Here is a 22,271-nt window from a genome sequence, read left to right as displayed (position 1 = left end):
TCATTATTTGTTTTAGAGAAAATATATTTTTTTCATAAAAACTAATGAATTCAAGAAATAAACATACAAAAAATCTATAATTAGTGTATATAATTTAGTCGGCTGTCGTTCTAAAGATTTATATCCCGAATACTATCATACACGAATTCGTGATTTCCAACAAAATAAAATATACTCACATTTCAAGTAACACAATTCAAATAGACATTCGGGTCATGTTTTATATCGTAGGTCTTAACGATAAATTTGGATGGAATTCAGTTAAAAAAAATAGGATGGAACAAAAATAATGAACGCAAATACAACATTCGAGCTACAAATAGTTTTACTATTTTTTTTTGAGGGGTGAGGAGAGGTGCATGCAGTCTGTATGAGTTACGTATGATCACCTAGTGTCGTATTTCTTTTTTTTTATGAATTGTGAACACATCGTCTGTTGTGTGTAAAATAGTAGGGAATAATTGAGAAGCTTGACCTTGTAATTCTTAAGTTGTAGTCGAGGATCAGTGTGTGGTGTGTTTAAAATCGTGGAAAAGTATCAATTAAAAAAAGAAAACTTTTTATACAATGCATGTGTCTTAGAGACTATAATATTGATCATCTACTCTACCATAATTTGTTTGAAGCTGAAAAATGTTACATAGCTTCATTAGTAAACTATCAAATAAAATTATTGTTAAGTATAGATGTTACACATGTATTTAAATTTTATACTTAATACATTAATCACCTACAACCTCTCTTCTTCTCATCTTCTTTAATTGAACTCGAGAGGTGGAGCATAGCCTACAAACCAACTGAGCCCCCACAATCAGCTTCTTATAGTATGACATCACCTACCCTTCTACATATTTTGCTAATCAACTAAACGCAAGGTTTTTTCTCAGTTCATTTTGTGTGCTTTTATCAATATGTCAAGCTCACACTAATTACGGTCTCGCCATGTACTCGCCCAGGCCTTTCTTTCTCCTTGATTAACTTCATTTTCGATATCAATTTGGGAGTGACCCGCTTGCAATTTTAAGAAACGTTTTACCCATATTTGTTTGGTTCGTTGTAGGCTTGTAGCTAGAGCCCACAACATTAATTCCCTCCTCCACATTAATTATATCTCAACATTATTTATTAACCAATTCTTTTTTTTTAATAACCCTGTCATTGATTTCAATGTACAAAAACATACAAAAAGACGTACAATAAAGATTTCTGTTAAACAAAATTCGATAAGATACACATACAATACAATCAAGCTTGGTTATTTATCAAGCTGGCAATAGTTCTAATCAAAAACCGTTTTTACTGCAGTGCTTCCGGTCCTTGAAAATTCTAATCCTGCATAAGCTTTAAATAAGCCATAAGCTAGTTGATCAAAAAAAAAAGCCATAAGCTTTAAATAAGCTGCAATGATAGCCAAAGAATAATTTTGAAACAGTTAAAAAAGGAACGGGAAAGCCAAGAGAGATATATATACAGTGTAAGTCTTTCACTGTGTAAGCCAATGGAGTTTCAGGAGAGAGATGATACTTTTTCACCTTTCCGTTTGGCATATCCGTAATAAGAAGTCAAGCTCCACCATGACACAGCTGAATAACATTCCAAAACATATGTAAAAACACATCAGACAACAGTCTAGACAAAGTCATATAATACAACTTTAAGAAGCATCTTACACAAACTTGGAGACTTCAAAGATGACACGACATGTTGCAATCAGAAGCAGAACGACCAAGAGCAACCTGCATTACTTCAGTTCGAGTCGAAGAAGAACCTGGGCCAATAAGAACCAAAATACAAATCAAAGACTCAGCGTAACATATATTAGACAGAGCTCTTAGTATTATGGAGATCAGAGAGCTTCTTTTAAACATTTTCATATCATTAAAGTTGTTTTCCAAACTCTGGTTGATGTTAGATCTATCAAATAAAACAGTATCTAGAGCGACGGATATCAGAAAACTTACAATTCTCTGGCTGATTTGATTGACATAGAATGTTTAAACTTATCAGATCCTCATGATGCACCATACAATTGATTGGAATCTGTAAAAAAATGATTGCTAAATCATATTGCTTGTTAAAGCGAGATATTTCAACGGATGGAAAAGCAAGCCATAAGAAGAATCAAGTGCCAAGGTTCAGACTCTAGAGTGTGATGAACATAATCGAATTTTTTCTTCGACTAAAACAAAAAAAAAAGACGTAAACAGAACTAAAAATATAACCCAGAAATCAAATCAAAGAGCTTGTAATTGTCAAATGTTTGGTATTGTAAATTGTAAAGCTCAAATATATCATTGAAAAGGAAAGAGACTGATTTTTTCTTTCGCCGGGATTACCTTAACGCCGAGGTGGAGTATGTAGACGCCCTTAAGCTCGCCGCCCTCCAGAAACGAAGCAACCTCATCTCAATCGTGGAAGAACATCTTCCAGACTTCAAGTCAGTAAGAAAAACTTGAGAGATAGCCATTTTCCAGAAACTAAATGGATTTATCTGTTTGAATAGATTCGTAGGATAATTTCGAGAATAGGGATGCTAACCTTTATATACTGAGGTTTCCACCGCTTTGCAAGAGCGAAGCATACAATAAATGTAGATTGTGAATGATGGAATCAAGGAGGACTTTAAGAAGAATGTGAAACTGGTAAAATTCAGGGGAGGAAGAAGACGAATAGAAACCTAGAGTTGGAGACTACATCACGACGGCGGAGAAAACTAAGGGTTCAACCCTTGAAGTAGAAAACAAAATGTTTCAAGATGATTTTTCTCTTTTTTTTTTCAGATGGGCTTTACAAAGCTTCATTAAAAACCCCTGTGAAATCAAAAGCCCAAACGAATATTAATCTTGAATAAATGAAACGTTGAGTTTCAACGTGTCAACCCCAAGATCAATGAGTTTATGACCTGGAATCTGACGTGTCACAAGGAGAGATACAACTGTGTTTTATAGTAATAGATTGGATATCTGCTATTTTAAAATTTTAATATAATTTCGATGTTCAACTATTACTTATTTAATTTATATTCTTAGTTATACCAAACAGAAGAAAACAATTGTACTCATTCGAAAACGTTTCCATTCGTAAAACTTTTTAAAATCATGTTTTCAGGTTTCAAAATGTTTTGTTTTCACGTATCCGTTTCCATGGAACCCAGACTAGTATCCTTGACTATGTAACACTCATTTGTGTTAATTTCCCTAAACAAACCAAAACATATACTGTATGTTTTAAAATTGATATTGAGATAAATTATAAGACTGAATCAAAATGAACTGAATCAAAATGAACTGAATCCGAAGCACTTCTGAAAAGATACTAAAGGTAACTTTTTTTCTGTGCAAAATCAAAACTATTTTATTTCTTGAATGCTTTAATAATTGTAAACAATTTTAACGGTAATTTTCGAAAATCTGACAAAGAGCAGAGACAATATTTGAAAAAAGAGAGCAGAGACAATATTAATTTAACGTCGGTAGATCTGATAGAAGAAACATTACTCTCATTCTCATAAAACAAACAAAAGCCCAACAAACAAAAAAAAACCAAAAAGAGAGAGAGAGAGAGAGAGATGCAAAGTCGTTACCCTCGTCTTTCATCTCCTATAGAATTTTTAATTAAATTAAAATGTTAAATGGCCTTTAGGCCTATCGGATTCACAATCTCCTCTCTTCGCAACAACGCTTCCGCCGCCGCCAACGACCTCCGCTTCTCCTTCCTCTCCATCTCTCCCTCCTCCTCCTCGAACCTCCTCTCCTCTCTCCGTCGATTCGCATCCAGCGCCTCTCTCCACCGCCAGCAACAACAACAACAACAACAACCCCGCGCGAATAAATCGGAAACGCTGGCGCAGAAGATCGGTAAATCAATCCGGCGTGCCGGTGCGCCGTCTAAGGCTAGGGTTTACGCCGATGTCAACGTCATTAAACCCAAGGATTATTGGGACTACGAGTCCCTCGCTGTTCAATGGGGGTATTAACCTAATTACATCGTTTTCTAGATCCTTCATCATTGATATGAGATTTGATTTTGGCTAGAATCAAGTTGAAATATGGATTTAATTTATTTATTTTTAGCTTAGATTGAGGTAGGTTTACGGCTGAATCAAGATTGAACGTAGATTTAGGGTTCGTGGTATCGATGTTTGAATAAGCTTCGTTGATGATGGATGATGCAGTGCACAGGATGATTACGAGGTGGTTAGGAAGGTGGGAAGGGGAAAATACAGTGAGGTCTTTGAAGGCATCCACGCCACTGATGACGAGAAATGCGTTATCAAGATCTTGAAGCCTGTCAAGAAGAAGAAGGTTTGTTAGAAGAATCCAAGTCAATTCTTGAGCTCATCTTTCTCTAACGTGATTTCTTGCATATGCAGATTAAGAGAGAGATTAAGATTCTGCAGAACCTCTGCGGCGGGCCGAATATTGTCAAGTTGCTCGACATTGTTAGAGATCAGCAGTCCAAGACGCCCAGCTTGATATTCGAGCATGTCAACAATAAGGATTTTAAAGTCCTCTATCCGACTCTCTCTGACTATGATGTTAGATACTATATCTTTGAGCTTCTGAAGGTAAAGTTGTCAAGTTTCTTGAAATATATCTGATTCCGATCTCTCTTAGCTTCCATGTAACTTTTATCCATATCACTGCTTTTGCTAGAGACATTTCATGTCTATTTTGCTTGCTATCTCAAACATGAGAAAAATCTCTCTCTTGCTTGTGGTATGACGACTAGTGTTCTATGTATTATGTTTTTGCGGTGGTTTTATGTTTTTCAGGAATGCGTTGTACATAAGCTTCCATGTTTTATTATTGTTTATTGTCTTTTCCCTCAATATTATGTTGTGCCCGCTTAGTCTAGGTGTTGGTGTTTAGAACTCAGTTCTTTGTATAGAAAATATTCAAACAGATGTGCATCCATGCTTATTTGTGAAACTGTGTGTACTTGCAATACGTCTTCATCTTTACTTACTTAGACCGTGATTTCTTTGTATATGATAGACTGCACTTGATGTACAGCTAGATGTATAGTGGTCCGACGTTATTTACTACTCTTCAGTAAAGAAAAAGCTTTTTATTTGATTTCTCTAAAATTCTAATTGTTTGTTTTCCCTCTTCTTTTGATAACGTGTATGCAGGCGTTGGATTTCTGCCATTCGCGTGGAATCATGCACAGAGATGTGAAACCGCATAATGTTATGATTGATCACGAGCAACGTAAGCTACGCTTAATCGACTGGGGTTTGGCAGAGTTCTACCATCCTGGGAAAGAATACAATGTTCGTGTTGCTTCAAGGTATCCCCTTTTGTTATTTATTAGTCTCTCTGTCCTCTGCAAGATTCTCGTTATCTTAACTATTAAACAATGGGTCTCTTTGTATATGGAGATTCTGCATGAGAAGTGTACACACTTTTAATATTGTATTTACTCAGCTCTAGGGGTTTTAGAAGAGGATACTTATTCTTACACATGAAGCATATCCTTTAATATTTCATATGATGAGCAGATACTTTAAAGGTCCAGAGCTGCTGGTGGATTTAATGGATTATGACTATTCATTAGACCTGTGGAGTCTTGGCTGTATGTTTGCTGGAATGGTAAGCGTTTTAAGCTATTTAGTGAAATTTGGTGCGCTTTTTTTTTTATTTCACCATGCTTTCAGAATCTTTGCACTACTTTACAGCAGCAATTTATACACCGTGTTGAATATTTCCTGCAGATATTCCGCAAGGAACCTTTCTTTTATGGTCATGACAACTATGATCAATTGGTCAAAATCGCTAAGGTAAGATCTTTGAATCATCATGTTCCTGTAAGTTATAGTTAACAAGTACATGTAAATCATGTAATAGTACAATAACATGTGTTATGTAACTATGAAAGGTACTCGGTACAGACGAACTCAACACCTACCTAAACAGATATCGCATTGAGTTGGACCCTAATCTTGCATCCCTCGTTGGGAGGTATCCTTCGATTTATAAACTTTTTATTTTTGTTTTGTCTTCCCATTTCAGAGTTTTGAATTATTGCCTTGTTGATTCTATGTAGACATAGCCGCAAGCCATGGTCAAAGTTCATCAATTCCGAAAACCAGCACTTGGCAGTTCCTGAGGTATATACATACTTTTGCTTTTATCTATCTATTTAAGAAGCCTTTGCTGTAAAAGGATGAACATGACTCAGTTGCTTTGGTTTATTTTTCGTTGAAAAGGCTGTTGATTTTGTGGACAAGTTACTGAAATATGATCACCAAGAAAGACCAACTGCTAAAGAAGCAATGGTAATAAACAGTTTTTTCACGTTTTAGTATTTATATTTAACGAGTTTCGTTGGAGTATTTTGATGGAGTTGAGAATATGTGGATTTTCTTGCAGGCACATCCGTATTTCAACCCGATTAGAAATGCAGAAAGCAGTCGCACCACCCCGCGTGGCCAATGATCCTGTAACATTTGCTTGTTCAGTTTTGTTTTTTTTTTTTTCATTTTTATTTCCTCACGGAATTCTATTTGTTTTAAAAGTCGGTTTGCCATGTTTCTTTTTCTTAATTGTGCGTGTTGCTGTTTTGACCTTTCTCAGTGTTTTCTTTGAATCTTGCATGATTAAAAACCCCCCAACATTATTCTTTTGATGCATAAGAGTCTTGCATAAGTTTCCGGTTTTTTAAACTAGAATCTTAATTAGGATTTAATTTTTTGGCTAACGAGGCAAATTTCCCAAATAATTGAACATGTACTGTTCGAGTGTCTTTCACCATGCAAACATGAGCAAGTGCTCTCTAGTCCCCAAGGCATTTTCATTGTTATTTTTCTAAAAAATATGGATTATTTATTTTGGAAGTTTTTTGGTACAATTTAAAGCAACAATTCCCACAAAATATGGTATCTTAAAATTATAAATGATATAAATTATATAGTTATATTAAACAGAATTTCTCAAAGATTCTTAAGATTGCAGAAACTAGTCTTTATGGATGAAATGCTCAATTATTTAGAACTAGTGATCTAATTAGTAAGACTTGGGACCGAAAGGTTCACTTGGGAGACTTTGGGGAGATGTTTATAAGCAGGTTCTTGGTGATGCAAGGAAAAGGTGTCCTAGTCATCTCACATTCTTGGACCAAGGAGAAATCATAATTGGTGACAAGCTGGTGAAGGAAGACTGTCATTTGAAGCCTTGCAAAATCTGCTCCTACACACTGTCTGGTTCCACCTCCAAACACCATCAAAGTTTTAGTCACTGACCTCAAATCTTTCCCCTGCCACGACAAAGCCCTACTATATGATTCTTCTTTGTAAAATGGTGTATATTGAAAATGTTACTATAAATATATAAATAACCTCCCATCTCCAGGGATTGAACTCCAACGGATTCTCATAGATTTCAGAATTATAGTGAACCACAGATGGTGCAACGGCCACGATCCAACCCGCTGGAATTGTATATCCTGTTGGCAAGAATTTTTTCTCCATGTAACTTCTAATCAACAATATTGGAGATCAGATAATTTATATGTTGTTATAGTTAATGAGTACGATTTACTCACCTTTGATTTCAACATCTATCAGGGCCTTTCTAAATAACATGGAACCCAAGTTTGACAGTCGAAGCGACTCATTGATCACCTACACAAACATTACATTACCTATATAGATTATGAGACATCATGCGTGTATATCCCAGTTTTTCAGGGTAGCCGTGGAATGTTTACCATGTTGGTGAAAATCATGTTGTATTTGTATTCTTCCCAGCTAACTCCAGCTTCTTTATCTTCTCTCTTTTGTAAGATCGCCGCATGCTCTCTCTGACAAATTATATAGATTGAGCGTATTAATTGAAGCAGTGTTACACCTTGAATATAATTTTAGTTTTTAAATTAGTATTTGGGTTTACTTAAGAAAATAGATAAACTATATTTTAATATTGTTTATAGATGGGGGTATGTATCCCGAGAAGTGAAGTTTAACGAAGAGGGAGCACATCCATTGGTGAATATCTCATTAATAGTATTCATAGATAATATTAATTATTTAGTTTACCTTAATTAATAATCAAAATTTTTAAATTGTGAAAATAAACTAAACCAAAATTATGAAAGAACACCTATTAGATCCGGCGGACAAAAGATGCACAAATTTTTATCGAAATCGAAAAATCTGGTTATCCGTAAATTTACGAAGCAAAACAAATGATAATATGAAATATCCATAAAATTGAGTCAAATCACAACTACTAATAATTTTATGAACGATTATCCTATCCTATTGGTTATATGTATATACGTACATATATTTAAATAATTATATATAATTAATATATTTATGTAAGTTTTGTTATATTTTTATTTGTTAAATATATTATTTTAGTTATTAGAGATTTAAGAAGTAAATAAAACTTATATTTTTGTAATAAACCCATTTTCTAACCAATATTGTTAAAAATTACCCAAAATTAATCCAAAAAGCAAAAAGCTCACAACAATGTATAAAACCAAAAACCATCCTAGCAACCACAAACATTCACCCATGACATTATCTTCTCAAATGAACAAATATTACCTTCAGCTCTGCAAGCACTTTTGGGTTTTTGGATAGCAAGTTCACCATCAAGGCAGTAGCGACGGATGTAGTATCTTTAGAGATGACTCCAATAGTTAAGAGAAGGTTTATAACAGACGCTTCGTCATAAATGCTGCCTTCTTTCTCCATCTCCTCTAGTAACGTGTGTAGGAAGTCTCCATGTTGTTCTCTTGACTCTTTCCTCTTCTTGAGAGCTTCCTTTATCACATGCATTGCTCCTTTGCTTGCCTAGAATAAAAAAAACAATTGAACGGTAAGTTGATGCAGGCCCGGTCCGGAGCAAAGACAGAAGAATCGGTCACTTAAGGCATCACGATTTTATGCAGCAAGTTAAGTAGTATGTAGAATATTATGAAATTTTATATAGAGAATAAGTGCAGAAATATTTACTTAAACGTAGGGAAATTTACTTACTACTTACTAACATAGAAAATTTAGAGAAATGGTGTCACCTTAAGGACATTGTAAATAATCTTCCAGGTGGAGGGAGCAAAGGGGGACCGGATCCAATCTAAGTTGAAGGCCTTGAAATGATCTATAAGTTTTGCTTGAGTCTCTGGTTTGAGGTTACTTATCAGCTTCGGTGTCATGTACGATGCTATCAACTACAAAATTTGAAGAGAACCTTCTGAAAACTTTTTTTTTTTTGCTAAAACTTTGGTTGAAAACTTTATATTGGTTAAAAGAAAGAATGTAAGATGTGTAAGAACTTACACTTGAAACTGCATCCTTAAGGTCGAATGTGCCTTCGCTAGCCTTCCAGTTAAGATGCTCGCGGGTTGCCTGATTCATGCTTCTTATCATACTTATCTTTAAGCCTTCGGAGCCAATAAGATGCATAGTGTTTTTCTTTATATGCTTGTGGATGTCCCCTGTCTTGAAAAACAAATTATCTTTTCCAAGAACCTTGACAAAAACATCAGGATAGCTAAGTTCGAAAGACTGGTTCTCTTGTCGAAAAATCTCGAAGATAACATCTGAGTCCGTAGAAACCACAGTTTTGGAACCCATAATATTGGTCCGAAACAACGACCCGTACCTAGAAACATTCATACAAACACAACAAATGTAGATATAATCATATAAACAACATTTCCTCTCAGCTAAAAAAAAAGAATCATACATATATATATATATATATATATATATTTAAAGAGGGACTTGAATCTGACCTTTTTATCCTATTCTGAAAAAAAGGTGGGATCTCGAGAAATCCACAAGGCTTAAAGAAATCAAATGTCTCTCCAAAGAGCGGAAACCCCATTGAACCCGGAGGTAACTTGCCATTGAACTTAACGTTTGGGTTCGACCATCGGTACAACCACTGGCTAATCCTCACAACCACTAAAGCTATGATTAATATCTCAACGTTCCACATGAAACTCATGATTATGCGCTGCCTCTCAAGTCTCAATGCTTGACTTTCACTTTGATTTAATAAACAGAAGTTTTTTTTTTTTTGACCAATTTAATAAACAGGAGTTTCTGCTTTTATTGTTTGTACATGTATAGTGGAAATTGTAGGTAAGTGTAGTAATTAAAATGGAAGGGAAAGAGTAAAAAGAGTTTTTAAATGCCAACTACTTCTTTAAATGCCAGCTCTTTAAGATAAGACTATCTCTAATGATACATCATTATTAAAGAAAACATAATAAAATAAAGGAAATCTCTTTCCAACGGCATCCATTTTGATGAAAAAGCGAGACTATTTTCATATCAAACTTGAAGAAATAATATTTATAATCTCGTTTTGATGTTAAATTTCCTTTTATTTTCAAATTGATCCTTAAACTTTTATATATTTTTATATAAAAAAATATTAGATATATGTGTATACATTACGGAAAGTATTAATATTTTAATTGATATAATTATAATTCATGTAAATCATTGTATATTATATTAAAACTAAATGTATGTATATAATAAAGATTTAGTTTAAATAAAATTATTGTCAAGTATAATTTGTAAGTTAAAAAAATACTAATATAATTTAATAGTAAGTATTAATAAAATATACTTAACATATTCTATTTTTAGAAAAAGAGAACAATTAGAGCAAAAATCAAACTCATCATTTTTAGAGATCCATTGAAGGTTTAGAGATGCTAATGTTTTGAGAAGGATATTTCAACAATTTTTTTTTAAAGTGTGAAAACTTAGTTTTTTTCTTCTGAAGAGTCTCTGGAGACACTTTCCAGAAGACTTTTGAGCAATTAGACATGTAATTAGTTTCATCTTAAAGAAAAGAGAGAGTAAAAGCTAGTTATGTACTATTACAAATTTATTAAAATAATAATATCTTGCATTTGAGATATTCATTTAAAATTATTATTCATTAGGGATGCTCTTAGAAATTTTGAAACACATGTATATCAATGGAAATTTCAATCTTTTATGTATTTGATAAAAATATAGCCTATAATGTTTAATCAATTTTTTTAAAAAATATATTTTTCTGTTTGAAAACCTTTTAAGAGTTAAACTAGATTTTGATATGCGCTTAGAAAGCGTGATTTATTTTTCACTTAGTGATCCAAAATTGATTTAAAACCTATCATTATGTTTTGTTTTGAATGTTAACAATTGAGTTATTATATTTTTATCATTTTTAAAATTGTGGTTGCTCGAAATAGATTTAAAGATGATATGTGTGATTTAATAGTATAGATATTATATATTGAAAATAATTTTTTCATTTTTGAAATGTTATAACGATATGATTGTCGATTTTAAATTGAAAATAAGTTTCTTTTGTCGTATATTTATGTTATAGCTCTAACCACCAATCTTTGCTATTTTCTCCATGTTAAATTTAAAACATACTACTATTTTTTGAACCGTTCTTACAAATCGTAGATATCTTTTTGACCGTTCTTATAAAATTTGCATGAACTTATAATACTTTATTAAAAAATAAACAATTTAAAATTGTTATACTAATTTTTTTTGAGTTTCGGACACTGTTTTCATATCTGACACATATCTGTGATAAACTTAACACTATATATATAATTCAATTTGGATTTAATGATAAACCGTTAATTTAAAATCAGATAGAACCTGGAAATCCTGTATTAACTAGTTGGAATTGGAGGTAGTCTTTATAAAAATTTGATTTGAATCTTAAATTTATTTAATAAAACAAACATGTGGTCTCAAATAAATGAATTTGATTTATTAGAATGATATATCACGTAGTTAATTTAATATGATCTTATTGGGCTGTAATAACATTGTTGTAGTACATTGTTTTATTGTAATTATATGAGTAATCTTTTTTTTTGAACAAAAACTATATTAAATTCATAAAGGCAGTTAGGTGCCAGCCATCAAGGCTTCACCTAAAACAATACTATGTTTTGTTAATAAATCAGCTGCAGTGTTTTTATCTTTAGATATACATTGGAAAGAAACAGCATCAAAATGAGAAGATAGATCAACAATGTCGGCAGCAATTCTGTATATTTTAGAGTTGTTTGGATACATGGATAACAAGATAGATAAAAATTGTTTGGAAACATAGATATAATTAATATTTGATATTTTTATTAAAAATCAGCATGTATTTAAATTTCAAATATCCAACGTTTTTTTACTCCTCTCATCTTCCTCATCCGACTAAATCAGATCTTCATACCAAACCATCCTAAAAATATTAAAGAGAACTCAATTATCTATCTATCTTATATATCTTATTAAAGCTGAATTACAATTTAGAGTTGTTTGGATACATGGATAGCAAGATAAATAAAAATTGTTAAAAATACATATAGAGAGTTAATATTTCATTTAAAAAAAATATCAGCATGTATTTAAATTTCAAATATCCAACGTTTTTTTACTCATCTCATCTTCCTCATCCGACTAAAAGGAGATATTCATACCAACCCATCCTAAAAAATATTGAAGAGAACTCGATTATTATGTTAAAGCATTATAGTTTCATCATCAATTGTAATTTATAGATTGTTTTAATACAGATATCATCTTAGCAACAAACTTTTGATCAATATCCCTCTAATTGATTAACATGACTATTTTTAACAAAGAGAATCACTTCATCAGGTAATGTAACAACAAAATACAGATCTCGGTCGTTTTTATAATACGAATCCTCAAACTGCAGCAAATACATATTGATTATACAAAGTTTCATAATACTCAGAGGACGCCTAAAATTTCTTACTTTCTGTAAAAATATGTATTGATGAAGAAGACGATGGTTTGGTTTGCCCCCTTCTAAATTTCTTTTTTTTCGATAACTAAACTCAACTAAACCAAAATCATCTGCTCAAAATCAAAATATAATATTGGAATATAGTTTAGGAAATCAATATATATTACTTCACAAAATCTAAACTAATAAAACCTGAAATTTACACACATTTAATCCCCAATTATATCGGCATCCTAATATCTCACATAGCTTCCAAATATCCTAACTATGTGATTCAATTGTATTAGCAACTTCCTTATCCCAACAAGTCGAACAATTTTTCAAAAAATCATCAGGTTTTAAAAGGGAATATTCTCATCTATCATAACTATTTTACCTATATACCAATATTTTCTTGATCTTAGACGTGATTGACTCCACAAAATCGAAAATTACTACATTTACTCCCAATTATGTCGGCATCATATTAACTCACATGACCTCCAAATAGACTAACTGCATGATTCACTAGTATTGCCACCTTCCTTATCCAATCAAGTCTAACAAATTTTCAAAAAGTTATGAAGTTTAAAAAGGGAACTAGATTTTGATCCGCGCTTTTAAAACGCGAGATTTTCTACTTTGTAAGAATCTAATGAAAAACATATCAAATACATTCTTATATATGTTAAAAATAAGTAATTTACTCTATTAAACACATCCATTTTAGAATCCACTTAATTTAAAAATTGAACATGTTACACCAACTTAGTTATAAGATCTAATACGATTTTTCGATCTAGATATGTGAATCAGTGAATATGTGTTATTTTGTTATTTTATGTAAAATTATTGTCAGTAGACAAAAAAGAATAATTAGTGATATCAATTTATATCTATAAAGTAATTTTTATATTAAGTTATTTACCTAGATTTATTAATTGATATAATAATTTAATTATGTTCATTGTTTTATATATCATAACGCTTTCTAAAAAATAGATATGTAAATTATAATATTTAGATAATTTCAAATCTATTATTAAAATATGCTCTAAATTTATATTAATCTATCAAATTTTATAAATCTTATTTTGAGAGCAGTATTTATATTTTTAATGGTATAGATTCAGAATTTTGTTAAATTTAATTGATTCATATATTTTCAGTAACAAACTATCAAATTTTGATCTATATATTCTCATATATATATATATATATGGAATAATATATTTTTAAAAATAATATCAAGGAATATTCTACTTAAATCATCTATGTCATTAGTTTATTGGACATTTTAGAGTATAATAAATTCCTATATGTGATCAAATAACTAAATAGGTTTATAGGTTTTTATAAATATATAACTGAATTTCATAATTTATATTTTTATGAATTAAAAATATAGAAAACCTCAAAGAGATCAAAATCTCATTTTAATGTTTTTCCAAAGTTCAAACATAATAAAATGTTTACGTGAGTTTTTATTTAATTTATGCTTGGCTAAACTTTTTCTAATTACTAATTATTAAAATAAATGTAATTAAATGGATAAGGATCATTTAAAAGAAAATTTGTCTCCTCACATGTTGACAGAATGTACATATACATCTAAGGCATTATGTATACTATATGAAAAATATATTGTTTATAATAATAAGTATGACAAAAATTGTAGAATGTGAACTACAATATAATCTTTTTAAAATCACATGGATTATGTAAATATAGCAAGAAGAATGTGATATATAGGAAAATAATGGAATATTTTAGCTAATTCGGAAAATAGCGATTTCTGAGAGTAGAAATAGGAATATATAGTAATTATATTAAAAATCATTAATGTTGTTAACCTTAAATATAGCAATGGCAAGACTTTGTAATTTTCTTTAAAAACAAAGGGCAAAATCCTATAAGGTATTCTACTTTAATAGTATAGATATTCTCATCGATCATAACTAATTTACTTATATGCCAATATTGACTCCACAAAATCTAAATATTAAATAAAAAATAATAATATCCCCTAGTGTTACACATTACCTTATAAATGTAAATCACCATTCCCTTCACCTTTCATATTCAGATCTTAACTATTTAACAGATCTTACACATCCAATTACAAAATTACCTCTTTTGTCTAAAATAATCGCATGATATAACTATTAAACAGATCTTACACATCCAGTTACAAAATATATTGTACATATGAGTGGTTCTAACCATATCGAATTGATACACTTGGCTTTGTGTATTCTTTTTATAAACAAATGAATATACATAAATAGAATTCTTACTTTTTAAGGAGCTGTAAATTTGTTAAAATTTTAATAAAATCTTGTTTGCTCCCAAGATTTCAAGGAAGTCCGTGATTACACTATACAGTGACGAAATACAAAGTTTAAACAGTGAACTAAAGCAATACCATTTCGTTTAATTAATTTAAAGTTTTGAAATTTTATATAGATCATAAAAACAAAGACTCGCCCAGTCGGACGGGTCAAAATCTAGTTATATTTTAAAGAGTAAACACACATAGCTAAATTTTAAGTACTTTTATTATTAAAATATATCAATAATATGAATTATCAATTTTAAAATGAAAATGAGTTTTCCTTTTCAGATATTTATATCATACTTTAAACCTTGCAACTATTCATAATTAATTTGGTGTACAATTACATAACTAGGTCTCACAACGTATTTATCTTCTTCATTGTATTTATTGCCGAAAAATTTGGTAGATTTCCTAATTTGTTCTGATTATTTATATTTTTAAAGTAAAAAGATTTAATAGTATTGATTGATGTTTATATATGTAAAATAAATATTTTTAGAATAACTTAGAAAATTAGCTGTGGAATTAGATAATTTAAAATTTGAGCCTGGATAATATATATCAAATCGTACAATTAAACTATACTGGTTGAATAATCTATATTGTTAAAGTGAAATTTGTCCAAAAAAATCTTAGAAAAGTAAACTGTAAAAAAAAAACAATTAATTCGTAAACCTTAACATATGATATCAATTGCACACCAATAACATATTTAATCATATGGTATGATAATATGTACTGTGAATATTTAGATGGCAAAAGTTTACTGTAATATTTTACGAAACAGTTACTACCTTTTTATCAATATTTAAAAATACTTAGCTTGTTGATTTTATTGTTTAGAATTGGTATCAGACATGGTTGTATAGAAAAATTCAAAACTGTCTGATAAAGGTGTGAGTTTGAATTTTATTGATTAATTAAAGGTAAAGCTTGCTTCAATAGCTATAACATTTCAAGAAATACTGTTTTGTTGGTCGATCCTAAACATAAATATTTCATGAAGTTTGATGTTTGTGAATATTGGTGGGATAATATATTATTTAGGCTATAACCGGTGACCATTAAAATATGAATATGAATGACTAAGAAATGAATGAACTGGAATAAAATTATAGAAACGAAAAGGAATATTTATTATTTTTGTTCCATATCAATTTTGATAAGAAATATTTTTATTCTATGGTTTTTTAAAATTTAAGGAATGAGAAGGAATCAAACGCAGAAAAATTTCCACACAAATGGTGTAATTTTTAAGGAATGAGTAGGAATAGATCATTCATTTTAGTTACATATGTCACCATTTAGACCCTAAAAATTAGATTTTAGAAAAGTATTAATTAGTGATACAAAAATGTCTTGGTTTTATACATCCAAAATGAAAATGATGTTATATTATATTATATAATCACTTGAAAATTAGATGCTACATTTATAATTTATAATGTCTCGTTTAAACTATATCATCAATAATATTAATTGTTTACAATACGTAAGAGTGTGCAAGAAAAATCTCGACCACGTTTAATTCTTAAATGATATATACAATTACTAAATAAATATATAGTTATTGTGTTAATATATTAATTAAATTAATATATTTTAGTTGCTACAGTAGGGGTTAGTTACAATATTTGATTTATATAATAGGTTGGACTGAATAATGAAAACATTCAATAATTTTGTTTAAGTAGATTTTTAGAATGATTTTATTTTAATACTTCCTCTGTTTTTAATGTATGATGTTTGGGCTAAGTGCATAAAGATTAAAAATTTACATTCTTTTAAAAATATTTTCAAAGATATAGTTTTAAGATCATTTAATTAATTATAAAAAAAGACTGTGAATGGTGTTTATTCATTGGCAAATTTTTACTATGAAATGTGTTTATCATTGGTAAAAATTTACGACCAATGATGAACACCTTTCATAGTAATCAATATCTACTGTGTTAGAAAAGTCAAAGAAAGAGTGCGAATGATTGTCAGAAGAAAAACACACATGAATTTGTATTTGGAAAACAGTTGAAATAATATTGTGGAGCGGCCAATGTCACTGGCTGAATAACTGTCGCTTTAAACGAGTTTATGAATCTAAATATGTTTCCACGAGTTTATGAATCTAAATATGTTTCTCTAACATTTAAGTATTCACAATTTATGACGTGTGACTCTTAATAAATGAGAAACAAACCTTTCACGGTCGTGTTTGTTGCAAGTGGCTCGTTTGGTAATGAAGCATGGGTCAGTGTTCCCAGTACACCAGCGATCGTGTACACAAACACACCAAAGGAAAAATTTACTGTGTTAGAAAAGTCAAAGACATTGTGCCAAACCAATTGGCCAGTGTCACTTTTGTTAATTGTTATCAGTTATCACCATACAAACAAACGATATTGTTTGTCTTTGGATTTATTTGTTACAAATTTTTTGAAATCATTAAAACAAATTTTTACTGCTTATATTAATTTCCGCTTACTCTATTAGAAATTTTCAGTTTGATTTAATTGATATTTAGTTAGATTACTCTAACAATAATGATTTTTAAAATCTTGATATAAATTTATTTTATGTTAATATAGAAGATAAATTACTTAGATTATATGATTTCACTAAATTCTAGACAAAATCAATTGGATGATTGGTTCGATTGTAACTATAAATTTAACTATAAATTTATATTGTAGGTGATTTAGTGGTAAAAATTTAACTATAAGTTTTTACTGTAGGTATTTTAGAATAAACCATATGTGATGTATATATAATATAATTATTTTATTAATTAAAATAACCAAAATTTAAATAATAAAATTTAATATTACTTAATGTAATATATAAATGAAATTTATGGTATTTAAAAAATTCTTATTTCATATAATTATTCAAAAGTAAATAAAAATAGTGTATGAATTTTAAAACTTATATCAAAAGTTAATATCTAAATAGTTTACATGATTTTTTTTATTTTACAAATGGCACAGTCTAAATAATAAAGAAGTCGAATTTTGACTAATTTACGTAAAAATGTTTACTTTTTCATATTTTTTTTGCTGTATCTTAATAAATAAAACTAAATCATAATTTAAAAAAAAGTTTTAATGTATGCTTCCGGGGTAATTAAAGTTAAATCACAATTGGTTTTGATAAAAAAAAAGTTAAATCACAATTGGTAAGATTTGGTTGATTTAAACATAAATAAAGGAGCCCAACCAATCACCTACCATATCATTTTAATTACTGGATGAAATAGACACAAAACTAGCAAATATACAAAAAAAGCCTTTAACTTATTAATCTCAAATTTACCATTAAAATTTACTAATAAGTACGTTTAATATTATAAATTAAAAAAAAAAACTCTTTTCAGTCTTCTTCTCCTTAGACCATCCCTTAAATCTATTTATAAAGTAAACATTTTTTACTTTATAGAGTGAAACTAGAATCTTATTGGAACATCTTTTATTCCAAACTCTATTTGAGAATAAAAAAATGCTACAAAATAGGAATCATCTCCGTCACCTCCATCTCTACGCCGTCAAATCCTGTCGATGTGTTGATTGTGAATCAAGGTGTCTTTACATCAAAGGAGCTTTTAACGTGGTTGAGGCTTCTTTGCCCGCCATGAAAGCAAGGCAAGGTCGTGGACCTCGTCTTATCTCAGGCCAGTCTCACACACTATATTGGACCTATGGACAAATTTCTTTTTCTGTATTATAGTTAGTTAAATATAATATTATAGACCCAAACAAACATAATTATAGACCCAATTTGTGTTAAATTTAGTTACTTTTAAGATGGACCTATGGCATATGCCATGTTTGCCATCCCCTAGAACCGGCACTGGTCTTTACTAACTTAGAATCAGTGTGTGAGCTTTGTGTAAGTGTAATTTTGTGGGTCTTTGTTAAAGGATGTTCTTTTATGTTCTAGTTGGGTGTCTATGGCTATGCTGCCTATTCTGGGAGCAAGTTTGGGATTCAAGGTTTAGCACAATCACTCCAACAAAATTTATTGCTTATGACATTCATGTCACTCTTGTTTTTCCTCCCGACACTGATACACTTGGTTTGAGAAAGGTAAACACAATACTCAGAAGCTGTTTTGTATATCTTTGTTTAGATTCATTTTGGATGCATAGAGTATAACACAGCATATGAAAGTAGGATTAGGTAATGCAACTAATGCATTTACTTTATTGAGTTAAAAGCATCAATAAGTTGGAGACAGACTAATAAAGGTTGTACTTTATAGTTGGGAGATATGAAAACACGAAAGTGTTGTTGATATTTAGTTGTTATTATGAGATCAAATCTCTATTATTATCTGGACTGCATAATGTCTACTCTATCAAACTTGTAGTATCTCATTTTCTTCTTTATTACAAGATTTTCGGCTAGGAAAGGACTGATAGAATGATGTATGAAGAAATGAAACTATTGTTGATCTTTAGTTGTTATATATGAGACTAAAGCTGTGCCTTTATCTGATCTGAATAATTGTATACAAGTACTGAGTACTAAATAAAGGAATGTATTTTTTATCTGAATTTTCGTAGAAGACAATTACTAAGAGTGGATTAGAAACTGATGTTCTGAGTTCCTTGGTTTATATTATGAAGTTGAAAGATGATGATTTGAGTTTATTTGTTTTGCTCTCACAGAACAGAAGAGCAGGCCTGAGGTCACTGCCATAATAGCTGCGTCCTCTGGTTCAATGAAAACGAAGACGTGGCCAGAAAACCTATGGATGGCATCAAGGCAGGAAAGTTCACTGTCTCATGCAACTTTGAAGGATCTTTGCTATCTCTCGCTACATCCTGGCATATTTCCTCAGAGATCATTTTGGCTTTCTTTTCTTGAGACTATTACCGCATGACCTATACGATTAGTCGTGTCTTTTCCAATGGGATTGGTACAACGCCACAGAAAAGTGGAGCCAAACCAAAACACATAATACCATCGAACTTTTCAAAAATAGTAGTTCTTGTTTTCACACTGCTTTATCCCTTACTCTTTTCTCTACTTTAATTTTGCTTCTCTTTAGTAATTCCGGAGAGCAATTTGATTCTTATACTAACACTAATAACAATATCACTCGTTGTATTTTTTTATTTACATATTTAATATTTTTTTCTTAGTTATACCTTTTTTTAGTTCTCTTAATAAATATCATTTTAAGATTATTATTTCAATATAATTTGGACAGCCAACTTAATTCTTCCTACAAAAATAACTAATATTTGTTCTAAAGAAACTTCAATTCAATCATTTTAGTTGTATTAAATTATTTATGCACTTTAGGAAAATATACTTTCAATTAAATACATCAAAGTAAGTAATATTACTTATTTATAATTTTCTCTTCATATCCCTTTTTTTTAAGAAACATTACAACATTTTAACTATGAAAATGTGTCATCACTAAAATGCCTCTTAAAATTCCTATAGAAATAAGTTAATTCATCTAAATATATATATGATCAAAATTTACTCAATAATTGTTCAGAGTAATATAAATATATATATATATACACACTATATATAATATAAAAATACATGACTGTTTTAATTTCAAAATTTACTCTGAACAATTATTGAGAACTTAATATTTTAATTTAAAAATTTGAATTGAATTTTCTACATTGATTATAAATTATTAAAACAATTTAAATCTTACATTTAAAATTTTGTTACCAATGGTTTAATTTTTTTTAAGAAGATACAAATGATCTAATTTAATAGATATCCGCAATACATATATATATTCTAATGTCATTTAAATTAATTACATAGCACAAAAAACAGATAAAAATGATTGCTTGGAATTATTTTAAATAAAATGATTTTGTAAATAAAAAGAGTGATTGTTTTAAATTACGATTTAGAAAACAAAATTACGATTACATAGTCTTTTACACTATATATTGTTAAAAATATTTGAGAGCAACTTTTAATTTTAAAATATTCTAAACAAAAATAATTGTAAGAATCTATTTGAAAGTAGTTTTTTCTTTATTAATTTTTTACACTTGATATCATTGTGACATGTGTCAATTAAAAATATTAGATTATGAATATATCAATAAAAACCTGTCATTATGTGAAAATATCTTCCTTTTCCCTAAAATCCTAAATAAAAGACATTTTTAGGATTTTAGAAAAGGAAAATTAACATTACATAGTGTTTTACATTAGTACATTGTAAAAAAATATTTGATAGTAATTTTCAATTTTAAAATATTCTATATATATATATATATAATTGTAAAAAAATATTTGAAAGTAAATTTTTCTTTGTTATTTTTTACACCCGATATATGACATTTGTCAATTAAAAAATTTAGATTGTGAATGTGTCAACAAATACCTGCCATTATGTGAAAATATCTTCTTTTTCCCTAAAATCCTAAAGAAAAAAGAATTATAAAATATATTTCTTTTTTTGATATTAACCGAATAAGAACTTTTTTATTTTTTTTTTAAATCCTGACCATTAAGAATTGTAAAATTTTATTTAATAGTATTTTTACTTTAAATATTTAATTATAAAGATGATACTAAAAGTTATTTAATTAACAAAAAAATTATAAAGATATTAGTGATATTAAATATTCTTACATGTGTCAATTAAAAAAAATTAGACTGTGAGTATGTCAATGGAAACCTTCCATTATGTGAAAATAACTTTTTCTCTAAAATTTTAAATAAAGCGATTTATAAAATATATTTCCTTTTTAATATTAACCAAATAAGAATTTTTTTTCTTTTAGAAAAATTCCTGACCAGAGATAGTTGTAAAATTTTATTTAATAGTAATTTTTACTTTAAATATTTAATGATAAAGATGATACTAAAAATTATTTAATTAACAAGAAATTTGTAAAAATATTAGTGATATTGAAAAAAGTGAAATTTGAAAATGGAAACTTTTGAAAATAGTTAATATTAACTGGAAACAATTATTTAATAATAATTTTATGTTTATAAGTCCTAGACAAAATATAATTGTAAAATATTAAATCTTAGACAAAATATAATTGTAAAATATTATGTAATATTAGATACCTTTTCTAAAACCCTATAAACTATAAAAGAATATACGATAGTTGTTTTCCTTTCAAACAAATCTTACACAAAAGAGATTTGTATCATATTTTAAAGTCCTAACCAAAAGAGAATTGTAAAAAAATATTTGAT

General features: G+C 29.2%; 3 protein-coding genes and 1 long non-coding RNA gene across 5 annotated transcripts; 2 read left to right on the top strand and 2 right to left on the bottom strand.

The window, feature by feature from the left end:
• Positions 1 to 1,136: 1,136 nt before the first annotated feature.
• Positions 1,137 to 2,739, bottom strand: LOC108833432 (uncharacterized). 2 transcript variants are annotated; one of them, XR_001946694.2, is made up of 6 exons: positions 2,539 to 2,739; positions 2,337 to 2,431; positions 1,962 to 2,040; positions 1,671 to 1,768; positions 1,472 to 1,583; positions 1,137 to 1,332 (listed from the first exon to the last, which is right to left on the bottom strand). It is a non-coding gene; the product is annotated as an uncharacterized LOC108833432 (long non-coding RNA). The 2 variants fall into 2 exon arrangements; XR_008944529.1 differs by having other exon boundaries at positions 1,137 to 1,583.
• An 841-nt stretch (positions 2,740 to 3,580) lies between these two features.
• Positions 3,581 to 6,667, top strand: LOC108855657 (casein kinase II subunit alpha-4, chloroplastic). The gene is made up of 10 exons (XM_018629526.2): positions 3,581 to 3,969; positions 4,175 to 4,304; positions 4,373 to 4,567; positions 5,135 to 5,292; positions 5,504 to 5,594; positions 5,717 to 5,782; positions 5,881 to 5,963; positions 6,049 to 6,112; positions 6,212 to 6,280; positions 6,375 to 6,667. The coding sequence occupies exons 1-10, from the start codon at positions 3,632 to 3,634 to the stop codon at positions 6,438 to 6,440; spliced, it is 1,260 nt and encodes a 419-aa protein (XP_018485028.2). The 5' UTR covers positions 3,581 to 3,631; the 3' UTR covers positions 6,441 to 6,667.
• Positions 6,668 to 6,865: 198 nt separating this feature from the next.
• Positions 6,866 to 10,071, bottom strand: LOC108855648 (cytochrome P450 708A2). The gene is made up of 8 exons (XM_018629515.2): positions 9,751 to 10,071; positions 9,293 to 9,617; positions 9,031 to 9,183; positions 8,558 to 8,806; positions 7,711 to 7,803; positions 7,546 to 7,624; positions 7,340 to 7,446; positions 6,866 to 7,257 (listed from the first exon to the last, which is right to left on the bottom strand). The coding sequence occupies exons 1-8, from the start codon at positions 9,963 to 9,965 to the stop codon at positions 7,033 to 7,035; spliced, it is 1,446 nt and encodes a 481-aa protein (XP_018485017.2). The 5' UTR covers positions 9,966 to 10,071; the 3' UTR covers positions 6,866 to 7,032.
• An 8,464-nt stretch (positions 10,072 to 18,535) lies between these two features.
• On the top strand, positions 18,536 to 20,193 carry LOC108852992 (3-dehydrosphinganine reductase TSC10A-like). Its single transcript, XM_057007473.1, has 3 exons — positions 18,536 to 18,736; positions 19,006 to 19,151; positions 19,736 to 20,193. The coding sequence occupies exons 1-3, from the start codon at positions 18,565 to 18,567 to the stop codon at positions 19,766 to 19,768; spliced, it is 351 nt and encodes a 116-aa protein (XP_056863453.1). The 5' UTR covers positions 18,536 to 18,564; the 3' UTR covers positions 19,769 to 20,193.
• Positions 20,194 to 22,271: the final 2,078 nt, after the last annotated feature.

Source organism: Raphanus sativus, chromosome 4 (assembly GCF_000801105.2).
Source record: "Raphanus sativus cultivar WK10039 chromosome 4, ASM80110v3, whole genome shotgun sequence".
Classification (NCBI taxonomy): Eukaryota; Viridiplantae; Streptophyta; class Magnoliopsida; order Brassicales; family Brassicaceae; genus Raphanus; species Raphanus sativus.
This window is presented reverse-complemented; position numbering and strand designations above follow the sequence as displayed.

Bases quoted from the DNA above. Each gene is read 5' to 3' on its own strand.
- LOC108855648 (XM_018629515.2), bottom strand. From the start codon at position 9,965: ATGAGTTTCATGTGGAACGTTGAGATATTAATCATAGCTTTAGTGGTT. The intron at 9,184-9,292 runs GTAAGTTCTTAC...CAAATTTTGTAG, and splicing joins TTAAGGATGCAGTTTCAAGT to TTGATAGCATCGTACATGAC. The intron at 7,447-7,545 runs GTGAGTAAATCG...TCTTGCCAACAG, and splicing joins GATAGATGTTGAAATCAAAG to GATATACAATTCCAGCGGGT.
- LOC108852992 (XM_057007473.1), top strand. From the start codon at position 18,565: ATGCTACAAAATAGGAATCATCTCCGTCACCTCCATCTCTACGCCGTC. The intron at 18,737-19,005 runs GCCAGTCTCACA...TTTATGTTCTAG, and splicing joins TGGACCTCGTCTTATCTCAG to TTGGGTGTCTATGGCTATGC. The intron at 19,152-19,735 runs GTAAACACAATA...TTGCTCTCACAG, and splicing joins ATACACTTGGTTTGAGAAAG to AACAGAAGAGCAGGCCTGAG.
- LOC108855657 (XM_018629526.2), top strand. From the start codon at position 3,632: ATGGCCTTTAGGCCTATCGGATTCACAATCTCCTCTCTTCGCAACAAC. The intron at 4,305-4,372 runs GTTTGTTAGAAG...TTGCATATGCAG, and splicing joins AGCCTGTCAAGAAGAAGAAG to ATTAAGAGAGAGATTAAGAT. The intron at 6,113-6,211 runs GTATATACATAC...TTCGTTGAAAAG, and splicing joins AGCACTTGGCAGTTCCTGAG to GCTGTTGATTTTGTGGACAA.